Raw genomic sequence first — 16,607 nt, forward strand, 5'->3', positions numbered from 1 at the left:
ATTTTTTACACTTCATTCATTATGGACAATAAGAATAGACCTCTAAGTTCTTTGTTCTGATATAATAGAACATAGTAATAATTTGGCTTTTAAGTGCTTCAAAGTCATACATAAATGAGGAATTCCTCTCTGAAATTGTTTCTTGAATAGGAAACATCTTATTTTCCAAGGTATAGTTTGTATATTGAAACTATGTCCACATATTTTGTAACATTTTTAGTGGAATAACTATTCAGGGATGTTTATGAATTGTCTTGAGCAAGGCAAAATTAAAAAAAAAATCATTCCTCTGTAAGAATTAGTACAAAGCATAAGTCAAGAGGCCCCTTCTACTCCAGTGCTTGTGAATCTAATGAAGACTCGCCCCTAGTTTTGAAGACAAGATGGTTACTGTATTTAGTGTTCTCTTTCATATGGAAGTCTGAGTCCAAGTGTTTTCTGACAGAGGTGGAATGCTGCTGAATTCAATAATCTTAATTGTAGTTTTTTTTTTCAATCTAGCTCTAAAGTAGAAGACAGACTCTAACTTAAATCCCTTTGTGTTTTGGAAATATAAAAGTCCCTCTCTTTGTGTCAGGACTCATGCAAAACATGGTCATATTAAAAAATATGCCAGCTCCTGTGCAGCACTCTGTACCTGCCAGGCTTAGGGGGAGTACAGTCTGTCATTCTATTGGGATGTTGCATCCACTTACCCAACCAAGGACATTTATTCTCCTCCATGTCAGCTGCTTTTCCTCCCTCCTTCTCATCTTTTTGCTTTTGATACCATTTCTTATTTTCTCGAAGATTTCAAAAAGTCCTTTCCAAGGTTTTCAAGAGAGGCCACACGATGTACTAATGTGGAGCAGTTTATTTGCTACCCTTCTCCAGCATGAGGGCCTTTGGTTTCTCCCCAGCTCAGAGGGTGTTCTGTCTCCCTACTTGCTCTTGAGATAATTCCTGCCATCTGTATGGTTTTTTTTATTTATCTTCCCTCTGCGCAGACCTACGAAAATCTGGCCTTGGTAGGGTTCTCTGTTAGCACTTCAGTGACTTCTAATCAAGTGAAGATGTTGGGGGAGATTTTTAAATGACCGCCCTGAAACCTTGCCCTTAGGTTTGGTTCCTGCTGGACTAATGCATCAGAACCACAAACCCCGGTTGGTTGAAACCTGCAAGGGGAGGCACATATATAAAATTGAGTAATTACTCATTTGAAGTTGCTGCACAAGCTTATAAATAGTAAAATCTAGCAGCTCACTCCTGTAGTTGTGTTGGCTCTGCAGTCACAAGATGCGTAGTGCTGAATGTAGAGGTTGGGCAGACCTTTTCCATGAGTGTGCTCACTTAGCAACTTTTCAGAGCACAACTACACTGTGAAGCATCACCTGCACTGTGGTGCATTTTCTTGCTGTGCTGTTACTGACCCTTGATGCAGGCAGAGCTGTAAAATCTCTGACTGGAGGCTTCTAATACAGAAATTCTGAGATAATGCACCACCACTGTTTCAAGGGGAGAGAGGCTATGTCTACATGACAGCCTAAACTCAAAATAAGCTACCCAATTTGTGCTATGCAAATTGCATAGCTTATTCTGAGTGTAGTTGAAATAAAGTGCTGTTTCAAAGCATCCTTTACTACTCTTGTGAAAAGGACTATGGGGATGCTGAAATAGCACACCTGTTATTTTGGAAAAATATTTCATAATGGGCAGGTGTCAAATACATGGAGTAGCTATTTCGGGATATTAAGGTATCCCAAAATAGCTCTGCATGTAGACATAGCCTGAATGTGCACAGCATAAAGAGAACTTCCCAGCATGAATAAAAGTGGGAGGGTATTTGAAAATTCCCTAAACTGCATTTGATGTTCTTGAGGGGGCTGCTTTACATTAGGGCAATCTGGAAGTCCAGGGTAGTAGACTACACAATTCTTCATCCTCTTTTAATTCCAATTCAATTAAATCAATTTTGCTTAAATTTTTAAGCTTTATGACCTGGATTTAGCTTTAGACCTTTGGGGTTTTGTTTTTTGTTTTGTTTTTTTTTTTTGCAAGTTTCCATTCAGTATATTTACACTCAGTTTTGGTAGCTAGCATCAGAAATGCCATTTTCCACCAACACGGCCACGCCCTGTGGCGCACTTCCAAATGGAGATTTTATTTCAAGATACCTTTGCTCATTTAGTAAGGTGCTGCTTAGCTGATATGCCGAGGCATCCAAACATATGCCAGCCCCAGGGTTGATTTAGCCAGCTGGCAGGATCTTAATTTAGCCAGCTGGCTGCAGTCTTGATTTGTTGACAGTGATGCAGGCACTTCCAAACTCTCATACTTTCATATGTCATTCAGTCCCTGGGATTGCTGGTCATGTGCAGTTCTCTACCTTCATTAGCGCATGCCAAGACCATGTGGTGAGCCACCATATGGAACTCAAGGGCTGCCCCAGGCTGCATTGTAATATGCTGGGAATGCTTTTGTCCTGTGGTCTGGACACCCGATACCTTTGCTGTAGTTAAGTGGGTTTATAAAACACAAGTGATTGGGGAAAAAGCCTACCCTTTCTGTGTAGACTGCTGAGGCAGTTTGCCATTTTCAGGTGACATTGGTGTGTCCCAAAGCATAATGTGGTAGGACAGTGACTGAATGTGCTGAAAATTAGTGGTGAGAGCTTTGGGGATGGAACATGCCATAGGTATAGTGGATCATTCTTTATAAAAAGTTGAGTTTCTTGAATGGCTATCTAGCTCTAACAACCTAGTGTCCATCATTATCTGCTTCGGACCTTGCAAAGCAAAGGAGCCCCTTGCTCAGGTGGAATTTTGTGGTGCGCTGGTAGCTGATGGTACCACTTGGAAAACAGCCACCACAGCAATGTGTATTTTGTTCCTACAATTCATAGAGGTCATAAGGCAAGAAACCAGACCTGGTAGTCAAACCCTTGTACTGAGTTGTGGTGCCATTCCCTTGAGAAATAGTCACTGTTCTGCCACGGTGTTTGCATAAGGCTAATTCTATGCCTCCTCCCTCCTTCCCCTGTCATCCACTGCTAACGGCCAGCACTGCACTCTCCATGTGGGCAGTGTCTCTTCTGAAAATCTTGATTTCCACTCCACAGATGCAGATGAGAATTACTAGCTTATTGAGGGGAGGGAATAATTAATAATTCAAACATTTGGAAACTCATTCAGCAAGCTCTTACCTTTGCTGACCTGTTTGCATTTGGGCACCAAGGTCTGTACACACTAACATTTGTAAATTTGTTTAATGTTTAGTGTACTAGTTGACAAACCAGTCAATGTGCTGACGTGATTTGAATAGCTACCACTTCTACCGCCTCCCCTTCCCCAGATACCTACAGGCTTGGCTGGGGTTTCTATTTCATTTAAAAAATCACATAGTCCATTTTAGAAGTTTGAGCAGGTACAGGATTCTGTTGTTAGGGCTTTCAGTGTGAACATGGTTATAAGGCTGGAATTTTCATAGGAGCTGAAAGGAGTTGGAGACAATTCAATTTGAAACTAAATTTGGCACTTAATTCTCTGACACACCAAGCCTTAAATTGTTCATTTTTTCTCTTCCTTCTACAGTTTGCACAGCTAACATAAACTTGGCTTGAAAAGAAGCTTTAGACCTTGGGTAAAATTAGAAGTGTCAGGTCCTGTTTTGCAAAACTACTGCCCTGCATGCTATGACCTTCAGGGATGCAAAACGGATTTGTGTTTCTATCAATCCTGCCGGAGTAGCACATCTCAAGATTGTTGTGTTTTGCAGCATTGATGAGGCCTAGTTTTCCCTTTTGATGCCTTTTGCCACTTTTTATCTATGCTATGGTGGATTTGTTTCTTGGTCCAAGTTTTAACTACTATCCACTGTTCAAGCACCTTATGTATTAAGCTCTCTGGGCAAGAACTGGGAAAACCCTGGTCCTGTAATCTGACAATTACTATTACATGTTGAAGGTGCCCTTTCTTATCACTCCTTCATAGTCTCTTTTGCAAATGTTCATACACTTCACAGACTCAGGTTTGGTTTTGCTAAGGCCAGAAAAAAAATCATTAGGCTCATCCAGTTGTATGTCCTGTGTCTCATAGGCCAACTATGGCTGTATCAAATACACATGGTTGAGTTAGAGCTGGTCACATGGAAAAGCATCTAAACTTGATTAAAAGATACAATGTGTGACTTCTGTAATAAACCAACAACTTCATGCAGTCTCCAGGTTGTGGGTGGTGACATTGGATGGTCCTGTGAGATGTTGAGGAACTCTTACCTTTAATGGCAGTTAGAGTAGTTAATGTCTCCCCAGATGCATGAGACAAGTGTACTTCTAGTTGGAGCCTGTCTTATTCCCATCAAAGCAAGGAGAATAAGCATTGGACTATTGTTTCTCCACAGCACAAGTAACTAACACTCACAGGTGAATAAAATGGCTTTTAGTTGTATTTTATTCCTGTCTTGTTCTAGCCAAAGCACGCTCCTCCCCTGCATTTATATTTTCAGCATTACAGTAGTTAGCAGCAACCATCTTTCTCCTGTTGAAGTGACAGACATTAGACACCAAAGCACTAAAATGAATAAGCAATGAGAGTTGTTTTTTAATGAAAAATACGTAAAATGGGATTCCTCCAGAGCACCCACACTGACTTTGCTTGAACCTCATTATAGTCATTGGAAGTATCCAGCTCTGCTTCTGAAGTTCCTGCCCATAGGTCGTGAGGTTTAATCTCATTGGATGAACAGATTGCCCAAGTGAAAGACCCTGGTTGAATTGTTAGTTGAGGTACATTAGTGTTACTATAATGTATAGAGAGTGAAACCTGGGTCTAGGCCCCCTTGTGCTATGCAAACTAATAAGATGGGCAAACGGTGGGAGTAGAAACAGGCATGGAGAGGGGAAGTGTCTTATCTAAAATCACACAGGAGGCCAGTGATGAAACATCTCTTCAATCCCTGTGCAAACTCAGAGCCACTGGATTAGTCTGCCTCTCCTGTAAAGCCTACAGATGAAATTCACATGGGATTTGGTCATCTAGAACAGCGTTTCCCAGACAGTGTTCTGAAGAACACTGCTGCATGATGTGAATAGGTGTTCTGTGAAAAAATGTTGATGTTAGTGATATTTTTCCTTCTACTATATTAAATATGAAAATATGTGTATCAAAAATACTAAGGTATTGGAATACTATCTAGATTAAGTATATTAATATAGCACATTCGTAATAGTATAGTGGTTGTCTGATGGGCTGAAACAAGTGTTCATTTGGATTGTTTTGGCACAAGTCATATTCAGAGAAATCATGGGATGCTTCACCTGAAAGGAGTATCCAACTCTCCAAATTTGTTCATAATAAGAGGATTTGCTATCAAAAGGTGCAAACACACTCCTCCCATTAAAAGAAAACTGTCAAATGTTGCTTGTTTTTATTTTCCAGTCATTTTCTGTAAAAATAACACATTTATAAAAACAAAATTTAAAAATATTTTTCCATACATAATTTGACTTGCATTTCTTCTTTGTAAAAATGTTTTTTGAGCTTTAAGAATGGACCGTCCTTTTTTGAACAATATTGTCCTTTCTGTTTTTTGTACAAAAGCACAACACTAACCGTCCTTTCAGCTGTTACCTTGATTTTTTTAGTTTTGTTTTGGGTTTATACTTGTATACTTATATACGTGTGTCCTTCATCATAAGGTTGCTAACCATCCCCCTATCAGAAGGACATTAGTTGTTCAGATGATTTTCTTTTGTTTTTTGTTCTTTGTACAATAAGACATCTAAGACGCTTAAATCAACTTTTACGCATTATGTGTGGCAATTTTTTTCATATGAACACTCCCCACACCTCCCATCAGCCTGTTTGTGTTCCATCAGTATATTCCAAGCTCAAAAATGTTCATCCTGTGGAGGAAAAGGTGTGGGGTTTGTTTTTGTTTTTTTTTTCCTTTTCCAATGAGAATTTTCTGCCAGTTATGAGTGAGCAAAAGGCAAGAAATGGTCAGTGTCTATTTGAGTGTTAACTCAGTTTGTGAAGCTTTTTTCTGGAGAAGAAACAAGTTAAATTTTCTGTGGATATAATAAAGTGGGTGTGTGGAGAGGGGAGATCCCTTAATTAAAATGTCTAGTTGAACAGAAGCGACAGTTCAACCACAAATATATCAACTCCAGTCAGTAGCATCTGAGAAACTGCATGGTCTGATGGTGGGCTGTTTGCTTGTGTGGCAAGAATTGTTGTGGGTCTGGTCTCCAAGGGACAAATATCTCCCATCACCAAACACCCTCCCATCCCCATGCAAACACCTCACCACTTCATTGTTGACACTTAGCACCCTTACTAGAGCCAGTAGGGAAAGATTAGGCCATGGGGACTGAAAAATGCTCTCTAACCTAAAGAAGCCATCTGGGACAGGGCTGAAAAGCATTTATGGTGGGAGCAAGTGGGTACTGTCCCTACCACTCCCCTAGGAAATGCCAGATTGGGTCAGACCTGAGACCTGTTTTGTCCAGTGCTCCATCTAAGATAATCTCACTTCTGCCTGCCTCAGGAATCTCTCAGCCATCTGTCTAAGACTTAGATAGGTTAAACCCCTGAAATATGAGTTTTAATATCCCTTCCAAAAACTTGTCATGACTATGAAGTCAGGATGTTATATAAATGTCCGGTCTCTGTTTTAATTGTCCATTCTTGGCCTCATTGCCATCCTGTGGCAGTGAATTCTGCAGTCCAGTTATACAATCTGGAAAAGTAGTTTATCAGCTTTGGATTTCCTGTTTTCTAATTTCATTGGCAGTTCTCTTGCTCTTGAGTTGAGAGACTGGGGAAACAGTCAATCTCCCAAAGACCATTAAGTATTGGTAGCCTTTTATCTTGTTTTTCGTTTGTCCTGTTTTCAAGGTCACAGTCTTAATAGGACAGCTTTTCCATACGGTGGGATGATTGTCATCACTTTTCTCTGAATCCTCTCTAGTTGTTCAATAGCCTCACAAGTTAGGGTGACCAGTGCCCCACAGCCTACAGATGAGAGCACACCATTGATTTATATACAACATAATAGCTCTGTGGTGGTCATCCCATTTCTTACGTGTCCTACTATCGTGTTAGCCTTTTTGACAGCAATGTATATTGGATTAATCTACAGTAACACCTAAACCAGCTTTCTTGTGTTGATCACTGTAGTCAATGCAACTATTAGAATCAATCTTTAACATGCAATGTCTGTTCTTTTATAAAAATTAGGTTCTTAAGCACCTAAGCTGCACTAAAAATCAATGGAAGTTACATGCCTCAATACCTTTGAGGCTCTGGGACTAAATTGTTTTTAAGTTGCATGATATCAAAACAGGTGAATCAAAGACTGTTAACTGAACCAAACAAAGTTAATGAAACCTTCTTGTGTTCTCTGTTGTATAGTGTCAGGTATCATGGGATCTTAGGCCCTACTGCAGTGAGATACTAAATAATAAGATCAGTTGCAGAATGTATGGTCAAATGTAGGGCTGGCTTCTGCTCCCCACAGTTATGGTATCACTCCACTAATTTTTATGAGGTGTCTGGATTTACCGCAGTGTAACAGATTACAAGATTGCCCCTAAATTCTCCTAAAGCATCTAAGCATATGCCTTTAAATCAATGGTGGCGGGGCAGGGTGAACATATATAAAAATATTTTGCTTAGAGTTTTAGTATTTAATTCCAAATGTACTTTGTAGAACAAATATCTATGGTAGCAGTAGAGAGGGGAACAACTTCACAGAAAAAGGAATTTTTCAAAAAAATCTTAAAATGGTGTCAAATAAAAATAAAAAGTAAATTTAGGCTCCTAAATCTGGGTTGAGCATTAAGAGCAATGGGAGCTGTGCGGTTCCAAAGATTAAATGTTAGTTTTTGGACAAAAAGGTGCGGAGGAGAGATTGGAGAATACTAAGCATGCCTATACTTGATTTGTGTGAGTTGTCCCATAAATGTATGTTGGATCAGTTCCATGGGCCTTAATCCTTCAGTCGCATCCATAGATGCAGAACTCTGCGCCTATCCAGAGCTCCCTTGACTTGAGTGTGTCTGCATGAGTATGGGGATTTGCTTCAATGGATCTGATTGTTGCGGGCTTAGGGGCCTGAATGTGACATACAAGCGAGGAGAGAAGCAGCACAGGATTATTTTAAGTTCTGTACATCAAACACAATTTCAGTTCCCACTCCTCCTTTTTCTAATGCCTGTTTACAACAAATAGTATCATATCTCCTGCCCTATGGTGAATGCATCCAAAATTTCCTTGTTATCCAAATGTATTCAATGTTTTCCATGTTACTAGGATAACCCAGCTTGTGCTTTAGTGTTACTACAGCTTCTTGGAGAATTTGTGTCATCTGCTGAAAAGTGTAATTGCTCTCTTTTGCAAGTCCATACGCAAAAGAATATGGTGGTGTTTTGAGTTGTGTTCTTCCAGCTTCCCCTTGTAAAAGTTGGCCAAAAGGTTCTGTTTGTCCATGTGTAGGTTGGTTTCTGCTTTTGTGTGAAATGTTTATCACTTGCTTCATAACTTGCCTAGAGAGTCTGAAGGTGGAGCTTTCAGAAGGTCTTGTTAATTTTTTACTTTCTGTGTCAGTTTGCATTCAGATACTGTTCAAAAGAGAGGATGGCCGATGTATGAGATGACTTGGAGGTGCTAGGCTGTCTTGAGCCCTTATGGTAGACACAAAAACAACAAGAAGTCCTGTGGTACTTTATAGACTAACAGATATTTTGGAGCGTAAGCTTTTGTGATCAAACACCCGCGTCATCAGCTGCTTGAGAGATCATTTTGGATCTTCCAGTACAGAAAGCTGGCATTTGAAAATGCATAACAAAAATGAGAGAGCGGTAGAGATGATTTCAGCTGATGTGTTTGGTGAGAGGCAGGAGCTTCAAGGAAGAAGACTCTTGCACTGGCAGTGGTGCGAAGGCAGAAAGTGGGGGAGGGGTAGCAGAGGTAGCATTGAGAGCTCCAGCCAGCTGTGCAAACAGATGTGATGGCTTAGTGGTTAAAGAACCACCCTGGGACTAGGGAAATTAAGGTTCAAATATTTGCTCTGCCACAAGCTTCCTGTGTGGTATTGGTCATGTCACTACAGCTGTGTCTGCCTTGCAGATAAGGTTCGTTCTTAACTGTTACTAGACAGCTTGGGTTAAAATAGCATTGAAGACATAGCAGCTTGAGTTCAACCCGACCTGCTGTCCAAGCTTTAACTTGAGTGACTAACCTGAGTTAAAGGCAGTGTTGTTAAATTTTCACTTCTACGTTAACCAGAGGTATGAACTCACTCTTTGGTTTGTGCTGTGTAGACCTACCTTTAAATGCCTCTGGCCCAGAACCATGAATATATTTATTCTTCTAGAAATTAGGAGCCTAAATATGTTTGCAAACCTTGGCCTTGGTTCCCCATTAGTACAAAGGGGTCATATTTCCCAGGGGTGGTGTAAGGATTGAAAGTGCTCTGATGCCAAGGTAATGGGAACCAGATAAGTACCATGTGTAGCTGATCACGTGTAATAACTGCTGAGTAGTTTATAAAAGGGTGGTCTGTTACAGGTATTTCAATAAATAGTTGTTACAGTTTGTTATTGAGTCCATGTTGGTTATAACCACTGTTGGCCCCTTCTGTGTTTAAAACATTCCATAAAGCATACCACTTAGGTCTGTAACAGGTTTAGACCAACTATTTACCCTTAACTGGGCATTTGTAAATGGACACTCTTAACTAAAGTGCAACAGGGAAGTTTAGGTGAAAACTTGAGCTTCATGTCTCAAATCATCTTTAGAAATAAATGTTGCTAATCTGGTTGGCCTTTAGCTTGAAAACCTCAGAAGAGGCTTGGATCTTTCTCTTGGAGGCCTGAATGCAGGAACATGCTCTGAAGTCAATGGCACTTAAGTGTGATGTTTAAATTCTTTGCTAAATCAGGGCCTTGAGAGACTGCCTGCTTCTGATGACTTATTGCAGCAGTTCCAATCAGGTGGCTCTGCCATACTTTAAAAGAGAAGGGCCCAGGAACAGAATGTTCAACCCACAGTCTGTGATCCAAAATAGCCCTGGCCTGGTCTTCAGACCTTACTGGAAGGTTTGTCTCTTTCACATGCTGCTGTGCAGAGTGGAGTTCTAAGATTGGCCCTGCAGCGGGAGGAGAGTTTTTGTGTTCTGCTCGCTCTTAAACTTGATTTTATATTTGTAATTTATGGCAGGAGCAGCTGGAGCCTTGATTAGATTTTCACAAAAGTGAAAAAGTGGCTTTAAGTTATGCAAAAAAAATGCTCAGGCCCCAATCTCTCCACGTGCAGACCTGCGTGTTGCTTATGTCACGCTCAGACTAGCAGAGGTGATCTGGTGTTAACTGAAGATTTATTTTTTCTTGGAGACTTCCTTTGCTAAAACCTCACCCAAGCACCTTACTGGCTACTGGATTTTCTTCAAGCTGACATCCTTTTTATTACTAATGCCATAGAGCTTCTTGGAAAATGGTGAGTATTTTCTGCAAACACCTTTTTTTAAAGAAACAAAAAAAATCGTGTGCGTGATTCAGGGCTGTAGGGTGGGGGGACATTTGTTTGTTTGTTTGTTGATATTTTATAGGTAGAACTTTCAAAATAATAAACCAAAACACTGTTTTTTCAAAATCAAAAAGCATGTTGACTCTTGCTTTTCCCTTGAAAAGCCATAGAGCTTTGAACAAAACAAACTTTTTTTTTTTGGTATACCCTCCACCCCAAAAAATCTCTTATTGGTGTGCATGAAATTTCAGCGGGAAAATTCGAATCAGCTGTAATATGCCCCAGGGCAATGTAGAAACATGTTTAGTTTTTGATGTTACTTAATATGTAATGCTATATCAGAAATTAGGACAAAACTGATTTGGTGTGCTAAATTGGATGAATCCCTTTTGGCAGCACTGAAAATGTCAGCCTTGAAGCTTATGGGGACACTATTAATTTGAAATCTATCCACAGATAAAAGTAACAGTTATGAGTCATTTCACGTATTGGGAACCAATCATTTTTATCTTTTTTTAAATCGTGATGATGGATGTCTTTTTCTTAATGCCACAGCTCTTGGATTCATTTGATTGGGGCAGAATCTCAGGTTTGGTTTGAAGAAGAATAAAACGGAAGTGTCCAGCCTTCATGATTGTGGAGAAAGGCTTGAAAACATGGCCCCTAATGATTCAAAAATCAGAAGGTGAAAAAAAAAGAACCCTCTAGGTGTGTTACTTCTGCAAATACAATGGGTATTCTGAGACAATATTATGTTCTTTGGGGAAGAGGAGAACTGAGTCAGTTTTTTATTTCTTCAGGTTGATGGTATTGTTAGGGAGCCCTTACCCCATTTTCTCTGTCCTTTTTTATGATTTAATAACCACATTTCCCTTTTATTTGTTCCTTCTCTCTTACTGCTGTGGAAGACCCACAAACCAAAGAAGTGGGTTAGACTAATGCTGCCACATCTCGAGAGGGTTGCTGAAGATGCAAGAATCGGTGGAGGCCGGGTACTTAAAAGACAAATGGGGAAAATGGTTTATTCTTGTGTCTGGTTATTCAGCATGGTATGGCTCATGGTATCTTTGATTTTTTTTTAAAGTGCATCAGAATAGAGTTTACCAGAACAGACTGTAGCATGTTTCACACAGGTTTTTTTAATTCCTGATTTATAAATCTAAAGAATAAATATGCAAAGTAAACTGTGGGAAAGGGTTTTTTTCCTTCCTCTATTCTTTTCCCTTTCTGTAATTAATTGAATAAGAATGACCATACTGGGTCAGCCCAGTGGTTCGTCTAACCCAATATCCTGTCGTCTGACAGTGGCCAATGACAGGTTCTTCAGAGGGATGAACAGAACAAGTAATCATCAACTAATGTCCCCTATTCCCAGCTCCTGGTAAACAGAGGCTGAGGATGCCATCTATGCCCAGGAATAAATCTCTTAGCCTATAAAGTACCACAGGACTTCTTGTTGTTTTTATAGCGGTAGGCTCTCAGGCTATGTCTACACTTGCAATGCTCTTTCAAAAGAGGAATGCAAATGAAGGAAACAAATTAGGAAAAAGGGTTCTTTCGAAGATGAGGTTTATTTTCAAAAGAGCCCTGTGTACGCTGCTTTTTTTTCCTTTGGGAAGAATGTCTTCTGAAAATAGATTATGTAAATGAAGCACGAGATATGTAAAGTAGTGCCTCATTTGCATTTTTTACTTCTCTCATTTGCATTCCTCTCACAAGAGGAATGCCAGTGTACACACGGGCTCAGTGTTCTGTGTTTTTTTTTAAGCTCTAATGTACCCGTAAGTGTCTTCTAAGAGCTCAGTAACCAAGGGCAGCATTAGCAACAATATTGACCTCCCGTGCTGCGTGTTGGGGCGGTTCCACCACTAGTGGCACTCTGGGATGACGTATGGCGATTTATTATGGCTTATTACTTTTTAATGAAATCAGAGGGCGCGAAATCACCTCGGGCTGCGGCCGCCTGAGTACAGCCTCTGACTCCCCACGTGCGTGTTGTTTTTCTCTAGATTGCAAAGCCCGTCTCCGCACCCACCCGCAGAACACGTTGGCTGCCGCCGGGACAAGGTAGGCGGACAGACTCGGGATTGACTCCGCGACTGGGACTCGGAGGAGGGTGAGCGACCGACCGGCTCTGAGCGCCGCGGGGGGTTGGGGACCGCTGGCGGTGGCGACCGCAGCGCGTGGCCTGGGGCCTGTGGAGACGCCCCGCTGCCAGGTCATTGGCTCCGAGCTGCAGCCAATGGCCGTCTCGGCCCCGTCTGCGTCTGCCCAGCCCGCCCCAGAGCCGGGGAGGGATTTCCGAGTCTGCGCCCTGCCCCGCCGGCTGGCTGCGGGGGGAGCCGGCTGCGGGGGCGGCGCAGAGCGGGACCATGTGGCTCCTCTCGCGCTGCGGGAGGCTCCTGGCCGGGAGGGGCCCTGGCTGGGGCCGCCGGTGGTGCAAGGTGCGTCCGGGTCTGTCTGCATCCTCTGCCGGGCCTGGCTCTTTGGGGCGCGGGGCTTGGCCCTTCCTTAGCGGGGGCTGGTGGGGCCTGGGCTGTGTGTGGGGCGGGCGAGGGACGTGCCAGGTTGCTCCATGGGCCTGGGCCGAGCGGCCTGGGTGTTTTGGCGCTTTGCCTCGGCACCTGATGGTTGCAGCGGTGGCGCGGCTGGCAGGGGTTTGGCTGGGCCCTTTGATCCCTTTGTTTTACAGGCGCACCAGAGGGGGGCGGGTTGGATGGGGACCACAGTGAACTGTACGGGGCTGTGGGCACCAAGAGGCTCCACTGTGCTCGGAGCTGTACAGGCTGTCCCTGCTCTGCAGTCCATTGCAGGCACCCCCACCCCTACACGTCACTTAGTTCCAGTATGGGTGCGAGGGGCCTGCACCAGGACATCTCACAAGGCCCCTTCCAGCCCTGCAGTTCTCTGCATACCCTGCTCCAAGCACTAAACGATGCTGTAGGCGTCAGCAACCGTTGGGAGGCAGAGTGCCTTTGGACCTTTTGATCTCTGTGTACAGTCCCAGTGCCAGTGATACTTTCTAAAAGTCCCTAATTGTCCCACTTGCAACAGTTTCGTTAGCAAATGCAGAGTTTTACAGGAGAGGGGGTGGTTGGTGGCATTAGCTGGCCTTTTGTTTGTCACAGGCATCCTGGCTTTGAGCAAGCTCCCACCTGAATGGAGGAGGAGGGGCAGGGCTGAGCTGCCTTGTGTGCTGATCCAAATTGGCTCTTGTGCCACCCTTGGCACCCATGCTGGGGTTGCTGACCCCTGCAGTGCTCCCATATGAACTGAGAAGGGAATTCCCAGGGTTCTGACTTCCACACCCATCCTCCGCCCACTGACCTTCCTCCAGTCCCTCTTTTACAGGAAGGTGCTCTCTTACCCCACTTCGCGGAGCGGCTGTGTTTGTACGAGAAGCTGAAGGCTTCTTACGATGAGCGATGTGCAGACCAGGCGCAGCAGGCAGGTGGGCCAATCTGGATCTCCCTGTCCAATGGTCAGCAAGTGGAAGGAGAGTCCCAAAGAACCACACCATATCAAGTGGCGTTACAAATCGGGTACTGTGCAGCATTCCATGTTTTCTTCCTATGAACAATCGTTGCTTAGAGAACATTTCAAAACTGCCTGGGGAAGGGAGGTGGTAGCATCGCCCCTCCAAGTAGCAGGGCCCCCCTCCCTGACCAGTCTAATTGGTTTGGATTACATGAAAATTTTGGTTTATGTTCATGTGGGGGAAACGAAACTTTTTTCTGCAAGTGTGAGAAGATAAGTCTGCAGAATGTAAAAAATTTGTTGTTGTTATATAAATGTGAATACACGGACATAAAACCAGGAACACATTTCAACACTTCTGAGATGGGTGAGCCTGAGACCCAGCAGCCGCTCATGCTGCACCCCCAGTAGAAAATTCCACACATGCACCTCCCCCAAGGGTGCCCTCTCCCCACTTCACACATCTCTGTGCTACAGACATGAGCCCTGGTTGGCAAAGGCTGGGGGGTGCTGGAGAAGGGTTGTTGAGCCAGTTGCTGCAAGGGGTCTGGTTTGGCTGTGCTCAGCTGGACTCTGTGCAGCGACATGTGAGCCTCTGACTCCCTCCTTTGAACACACCCGGAAAGTTGATACTGTAACTCGCACTTGCTCAGTGTGACTCTGTTTCCCTTTAGCAATGGCAGGCCCCCATGGCACCTGGAACACCCTGGCTAATGGAGCTGAATCTTTTAGCTCCCACTGGGGAGGCAGCTCATACTTTTAAAACCAGGTTTCTAGTGTGATCTGTTGCTGCCCATGACCCTGGCACACAGTATGCGTGGTGACCAGCGTTCCCTCTAATGTTTTCCAGCTATGTGTTGAAGACATTTTGTTATGTGCACTGAGGCATGTGCAGATGTGCACCAGCATAAAAACACGTGCTGCCCACTGTGGGTGGCTGTGAGCACTCTGCCAATCATCTGGGCAGCACCTGAATCTCTCCTGGGCAGGTACCCAAGTGCTCAGCTTACAGGGAGTGCTGGTGGTGGCCCATGAGCTAGGGAGACTTCACCCCAGCAGGGATCACTTACAGCCTCTGCTCCAGCAGTCCCACAAAGCGTAGGAGAGTCAGTGCAATGAAGGGCAGTGGGTCGACGAGAAATGAGTTTGCCAGCTGTAGGTGGCTGGTGTCCAATCTGCAACGGATGCCCAGGATCTGGTGCTAACTGGCTCCTCGCTGGTAGCCTTAGCAGAGAGCGTCCAGGTGTGGATGGGGTGGGAGACAATCTGTCTAGCTCAGGGTGAGTGGGGGACACGAGGGGAGAGTTCAGTATATAATTGCCCATGTTCCCCTTGTGCTTTAAAAGAGCCAGATACATGGTTCCACGGTCCCTTTCCCTGGTACCAGACCCCCTGTCTGATGGCTGGTCACGTGTCCTGTACTGAAGTGTGTTCTGTCACATCTCTCCCTCCCAGCCGCAGCCTGGCTGAGGGTGCAGTGGCTGCAAGGGTGAATGGGGCTCTGTACGACCTGCATCGCCCGCTGGAGAGCAACGCTGCCTTGGAATTCTTGGGCTTTGACTCTCCGGAGGGGCAGGCGGTGAGTATGACTGGCATCAGGCTGATGCATTGCGGGGAAGGAGGCCTCTGGTGTTGGGGGAAGGGAGCTGGGAGGGTGGCTTATCTGGGCTGTCTCTGTGGCTATTATTTTCTGTGCCTTTAATTCACCCACTGACGGGTTCAGCAAGATTGCTGGGCCCCGGGACAGCTCTGTACTCCAGAAGGAGTAGGCCCTGGGGCAGAAGGAGCTGAGCTGGGGACAGCTAGCCCCCTCCAGCCTTCAGAGCTGCCTGAAGCGTGTGCTGTGAGGCTCTGGAACACACCACCCGGTGTTGTAGAGGCAATTTAGAGCTGCCACAATAGTAGCAGTGTAGGCCAGGAGCCCTGGGCCTGTTTGAATTGCTGGGCCTTGGGGGCAATGGCCCCTTTTGTGCCCCTGCTCCTATTGGCAGGCCTGAACCTGTTGGACTCTTGGGGTCGCCAAAGCAGCTGGGTTTGATGGATGTTTTGTTTTAAACTGTCCTTTGCAAAAGCATCTCTTACAACCTTGCCAAAAAGTCCACCGTGCAGCTAAAGCAGAGATCCAAGATGCTTCCAGGTCAGATTTTGATGCACCTGGTTTTCCAGAATGGGGCTGCAATTTACTGGACCTCTTTTACACACTCAATCCTCTGCAGTTACAGTGTATGTAGGCGCCAAACTGGCCAGTGGTGCCTTTGTTTTGGTGGCGTGAACTGTGCTGGCGGGAGCACACCTGCAAAAAGGCTGGAAAAACCAGCGGCTCAGGTTTTGATTGCGAGGAGGCAGATCGCCGTGGGAAAGGATGAGGAATTAGGCATAGGGCAAAACCAAATACACTTGAACTGCTGTAATCCAGCAAGCCTGGAAAACCGTGTGTGCTGGATTAAAGCTTTTGCCTGGCCAGGGAAGGCGCTGCGGGGTCTGGGAGTGAGGAGGGTGGGGTGCTGACCTGGAGCCCCGCCCCCAGGAGCATGAGTGGCTGTGCATTTCCCTACTGCTCCCAGGCACTGTTCTGCTGCTGCTACGGGAGCGGTGGGGGAAAAGCCTCAGTGGAGCACATGGCTG

General features: G+C 44.4%; 1 protein-coding gene across 8 annotated transcripts in view; it reads left to right on the top strand.

Annotated features, from left to right (window-relative positions):
* The first annotated feature begins 8,378 nt into the window (after positions 1–8,378).
* The window catches only part of TARS2 (threonyl-tRNA synthetase 2, mitochondrial), a 36,490-nt gene continuing 28,261 nt past the window's right edge, over positions 8,379–16,607 (top strand). For 4 of the 8 annotated variants that reach the window (XR_012642851.1, XM_074980541.1, XM_074980538.1 and 1 more), the window contains exons 1-3: positions 12,628–12,949; positions 13,843–14,047; positions 15,438–15,561. Coding sequence is in view for 7 of the 8 variants with exons in the window: in XM_074980541.1 (XP_074836642.1) it covers positions 12,748–12,949; positions 13,843–14,047; positions 15,438–15,561 (531 nt within the window). In the remaining variant the exon portion in view is untranslated. The other 4 variants (XM_074980540.1, XM_074980542.1, XM_074980539.1 and 1 more) reach the window with 4 other exon arrangements.

Source organism: Carettochelys insculpta, chromosome 30 (assembly GCF_033958435.1).
Source record: "Carettochelys insculpta isolate YL-2023 chromosome 30, ASM3395843v1, whole genome shotgun sequence".
NCBI classification, from domain to species: Eukaryota; Metazoa; Chordata; order Testudines; family Carettochelyidae; genus Carettochelys; species Carettochelys insculpta.